Genomic DNA, 5360 nt, shown 5'->3' with positions numbered 1-5360 from the left:
ATAATAATAAATAATTTTATTCCAGACCAAATGAAAATATTTATATTTTTACATACAATTTACAAATAATTATCTGATAGTTGATTGTATTATCCTGTTGCACTTATACCTAATTTAAATGCAATTTCAACCATATTTTGTGGTATTTCTTCTTCATAACAAACATATACTTCACGTTTATTTGGTTCTTTGATTAGTCTCCTAAAAATACAAAGATAATACATAAATAAACAATTAATATAGTATAATATTTGACCATATATATATATACCTACCCCATGACCCAAAATGTTATAGTTGATGATTTTTTAGAAGAATCTGCGTTATATGAAGATATTTGAAACAATACTCCAATTTCGTTAATTTCATTTTCATTCTGTAAATAATATTTAAACTATTATGGTTAATAAATCAATATTTTCATAATAATGATAACTGACCTGATTTGTTACATCAAATAAATCTCGTAAATCGGTTACAGTTGAATAAAATTTCTCTTCAACTTTTTGAAATATTTCTTTGGTTTTTGGATTATGATTATTATATATTGACGGTGAACATAACATAACTCCTGTATGACAATTTATGTCAAGGTAGCGGAACAGCATACTTAATTTACCAAAATTAAATCTGAAAAAGGTAAAACATTAATACACTAAGCAATCAATCACTAATTAAAAGTTATTATAAATTACTTATTAAGAGGTACAGGTAAATTCTTTGAAACATCTGACATATCCATTGAGCGCGAACTATCCTAAAAATAATTAAGTTAACTAATATTATTTTAACTCATATAAAGATTTATTTGTTAATACTACCGAAACAATATATTCATCTTCAGAATTATCGGACCACTCTAATGATGAAGCTTTCATCATGCGTTCAGCTCGACGACCAAATACTGGACCCTGTACATACATACTATCTTCTGTGCTTGGTGCTCCACTACTAGTTAAACTTGTTTCAGACAATGAATCTAACTGTCTAGAATCTACAAAATAAATGTTCACCCTAGATTAATATCAATTGTCAGTTAATATTTTAAAAGTTAGTATTTTAAATTACCATTATATAACTGAGAATTCAACGCTATATCACTTTTATGTTTTAATATAGAAATTATTTCTGGTTTTTTAGTTGGAGAACCTAAAAAATGTTTTTTCATTGTTAAATAATCTTCATATATAAGTTAAATTTAAAAGATATAAATATAATCACCATTTAATTGTTTATTATTTGAATTTAAATTAAATGCTGAATTTTTCAAGGATTCTCCTTGGTTAATTTGCATTAAATTACCTTCAATCCTAAAAATTATTATGTTATTAATTTATCAATTGCTAAAACAATAAAATTAATATTTATAATCCAGTATTATCAGAATATTGAAGATTTATAGAAATCAGTGAAAAAACAAATAACATACATAAATTAGTTACTGTATGATAACTTGCCTTTAAATTTAATATGTGTGCAAACATGAATAAGTACATATTTGAATTAAAATAGGTTCATAAAAAAAATATGTTAAATTATTAAAATCAAAATCAAAAATGTTTCATTTTCCAACAAATGGAGGTTCAATTTTAAAGTGGAAATAATGGTATGTATTTGAATCAGGACAAAAGTTATTTTCTGTTTTAAGGATATTTTTATTTTTGTCTTCAACCAACCTTTGGAGATTTGTTATATTGAATTAGAATTACTAAATTACTGAATTAGAAAAGCTCTATAAAAGAAAAAGTGATATTCTTAAGCTTAATTTTATAATGTTTGTAAGTCAGCTATTGAAGATAAAAAATGTATAAAATTAATAAATATTTTATCATGTGTATCAAATGGTAAAAATAAACATGAAATTTGCGACAGATGTAAATTGAACAAAATTCTTTTTATGTGATTTTTACAAAAAAATAAACCAAGGTAACTCCATATCAGAGCCTATTAATGTGAACAATATGTGTTCATATTATATTTATAATCATTGTTAAACTATCTGCACTCTCTTAGTCCCAATAGTGTGAATAATTGATGCTCCATTTTACATATATTTTAAACTACCATTTTTCTGCCACTTCATCAACATTCATGTTAATAACATTTTCTAATGTATCTTCAGCTTCTTCCACATAATCAACATCAGGTCCATAAAAAGTTTCATTTCTAACAAATAAAATAAAAATGTAGTCTGTATCAAAAAAATTATTTTTATAATTTTACTTTAAATAACAAGGTCCAACTTCAAGAAGGGTTGCCATTAGATTATTTCCACGGCCAACTATTAATAAATACCATTTAGATTTTGGTAGTGTATATACAGAACCAACAAGCAAACAGCTTGATCTAACAGAAGAAGGATACACTCTTCGGAATATTATTAAACGTTCTAGGTATTCGGAGGTAAGTAAGTGAAATAAACCATTTTGTAAACAAAACATGTGAATATCTATATGATCTTCATAGTTTAAATGAGATGATAATAGGTAATCCTAGGTATAAAATATATTATTATTATTATTATTCATATATGGGTTTTATAATAATTTATTGTATTAACTTAATATTACCTTATAATAAAATGATGTACCAATAACCAAGTATGGTCGAGGTTCTCTAGCATCTTTACACTAATTAAAATAAAATTGATAATAACTTAAAAAAATGTATATAATAAATAATACTTTTGCAAAATACATACAACATAATTAGCTTCAAGTTCATTTAATATATCATCCAGTTCCATCTGATAACAAATTATATTTAATATTTATCTAGTTTATAAAAACAATTTTTTTATATTTACTTGAATACTTCTAGGCAGGGGAATATTCTTAGAGGCAGGTAAGTACTTTTCAAACTTTTGGCCATTATCTATATTATGAAACATATTGACTTCAAATATCTCTGAGAATATAATTGTAAAGTATTTATCTAACAAGTAATGATTTTCTTTATTTGAAAAGCAACTAAAATATAGAAAATGTATAAATATACTCATGAAAAAAATAGCTATATTTAAGTATATAAAAAAGTTACCTATTTAAATTTTCATAACAGAAGCATAAATTTCTAACAATGTTAGAAGCCATCTGATTTGCGTAAGTCAAATTCAATCTAGTTAAGTATAACAAAACTATATTATATGATATTAATTGACTTAAATAATAATTACTTTGAATCTGGTACGATAAAAATATATGTTCCTTGACCTTCGAATACAAATATCGCATGAACTAATTGATCATCACAAATCATGGATGTACTGTAATAGATAACATAAGAACAATTATTTTAAAAGTTATAAAAGTAAAATGTTTAAACCTTTTTGTCTGACATTTGACAATCTGTGGAACAACATGACTAATAGTTAGAAATGCTCCTTTAATTTGATGGAATATAGATGACGAACCAGGATATACATAGATAACATTTGAGCTATCAACTGACAAGTACATTACTGCAATAGGATATTGAATAAGTTCTAATATAAACTCATCATTAATAGTCTTTGAAGACAAATAAGTAGATAATTGCTGGTTATTTTGTTTTTCAACACTAACTAAACTGACTGCAACTCTTTGAACAGCTAACGTAATCTAAATAATAAAACAAAAACATGCTGGTATAGTCCATAAAATTAAGTGTACAGTTCTATAAAACATTACAGTAGTCGGTGGAATTATGTTTAATAGAATCTGATCCAATGTTTTTGCAGTTATTATTTCTCCATTTATCATTTTAAGCCAATCTCCTACACATAAGTAGAAACAAAGGCAAAAATAAAATATAATGAAATAAAATAATTATCAAGTACCTATTTTTATGGACCTCTGATTGTCGACAGGAGAGTTTGGAATGATTGATGCTACCATAATACGAGAACCGTCTTCAAAAACCGTTGTCGATAAACCCAACAACTTTTCAGTTAGAGTGGCTCTTCTGCCAAGATTACTACATGTATCACTTACGACTTGGATTGTTACTTCCCTCAACTCACCTTCCTACAGACGTTTCGATTTTATTTTTTGTCCATTTATTCGGAATATGATTACATTACTATTATATCATATGGAGAGATTCTAGTTTAGCAACCTATCGATTTTTTTAATTTTTTTTTTTCCAAAATGTGTGTTTTAGGGAGTTTTATAAGTATGTAAAAAAAGAAGCCCGGACAAACTTCATTTTGAAGTTATTGATGAAAAACTTCAAAAACTTGAAGTGATGTCCTTTGTGATATTTTCGTCTTCCGAATTTTGATTTGTCAATTTCAACATTTGACCCCGGTCCACCTACATACGAATTATTTATGAAGAATAATGCACTAAAAATTGTCTAACAGTGTGAAAATGAAATAAAATTTTTTTGCAAACGATACGTGTGGTATCGGCAATGGCCAATGAAACTATTATACGAGTGTTTCGGCACTTGTCGCTACGCTCTTCGGCGTCGTCGCTTCGCTCCGCAAATCAAAAATATCCCTCGACTTGCTATGCAAAACTATCTCAAGTAGGTAACAGGGACAATAAAAATGTAAATATGTGAAAATTAAAATTAAATATTCAATTCTAAGTATTTTTTAAAAAAAAATGCGCGTTATGAAAAAAATTTAGTTTTGAAGTTTTTCATCAATAACTTCAAAACGAAGTTTGTCCAGGTTTCTTTTTTTTTACATACTTATAAAACACCCTAAAACACACATTTTGGGGAAAAAAAATTAAAAAAAATCGATAGGTTGCTAAACTAGAATTATGCCTATCATACACATACTTGCGTGTCCAAGAATGTAACTTTATTAACGTTTCCTGTATGTTTCGAACCGTCGTTTCTGTCTCTGCTCCTTTTGTTACGTTTCAAAAGTTTTACCAATTTGCCCGCTGCGGTTTTCGTTTTTTTTGGCATATCGTTCGACTCAGTAATACGTTTGGTAAGCTTTGTCTGTTTACGAGCCGAGCATTTAACGTAGAACAACTGCCCCCGGTCATCGATTTCGTTTTCCCACTCGTAATCCGAACTGAAAATTCGTACAAAATTAGCCGCGAGAACCATCTACAATTAATTAATATTTCAGTGCAATCAGTATTTTGTTGTGGCCTTACACGTTCGAAGCGACATCGTTGCACTCGCAAGTGGAATGTGTGGCGGAACTGTCGTCACTGTCGCTGAGGTACGTTTTGAAATGTTTGTCGCGAACGTTGTTCTCGTTCATATTAGAGGATCAAGATCCGGAGCAACGGAAACTTTAACGGTGGTAAACGACGTGAGCACAGACCACCCTTGGTTCTACGCAAATGAACAGTGATGATAAATATTAGTACATTCAAGAACACCGATTGTTGACATCATAACTATTATTATCA

The 5360-nt window shown here is 27.8% G+C and overlaps 1 protein-coding gene across 1 annotated transcript; it reads right to left on the bottom strand.

Moving 5' to 3' along the window:
- Window positions 1-5360, bottom strand: LOC112684885 (protein inturned). The gene is made up of 19 exons (XM_025556606.1): window positions 5100-5360; window positions 4771-5014; window positions 3818-4004; window positions 3669-3754; window positions 3325-3599; window positions 3176-3265; window positions 3040-3117; window positions 2807-2969; window positions 2702-2746; window positions 2571-2630; window positions 2224-2492; window positions 2065-2166; window positions 1222-1310; window positions 1069-1149; window positions 822-994; window positions 696-757; window positions 441-630; window positions 276-376; window positions 1-201 (listed from the first exon to the last, which is right to left on the bottom strand). The coding sequence occupies exons 1-19, from the start codon at window positions 5207-5209 to the stop codon at window positions 90-92; spliced, it is 2517 nt and encodes an 838-aa protein (XP_025412391.1). The 5' UTR covers window positions 5210-5360; the 3' UTR covers window positions 1-89.

The sequence above is a fragment of the Sipha flava genome, unplaced genomic scaffold (assembly GCF_003268045.1).
Source record: "Sipha flava isolate LNK unplaced genomic scaffold, YSA_version1 258_pilon_pilon, whole genome shotgun sequence".
Lineage (NCBI taxonomy): Eukaryota > Metazoa > Arthropoda > Insecta > Hemiptera > Aphididae > Sipha > Sipha flava.
This window is presented reverse-complemented; position numbering and strand designations above follow the sequence as displayed.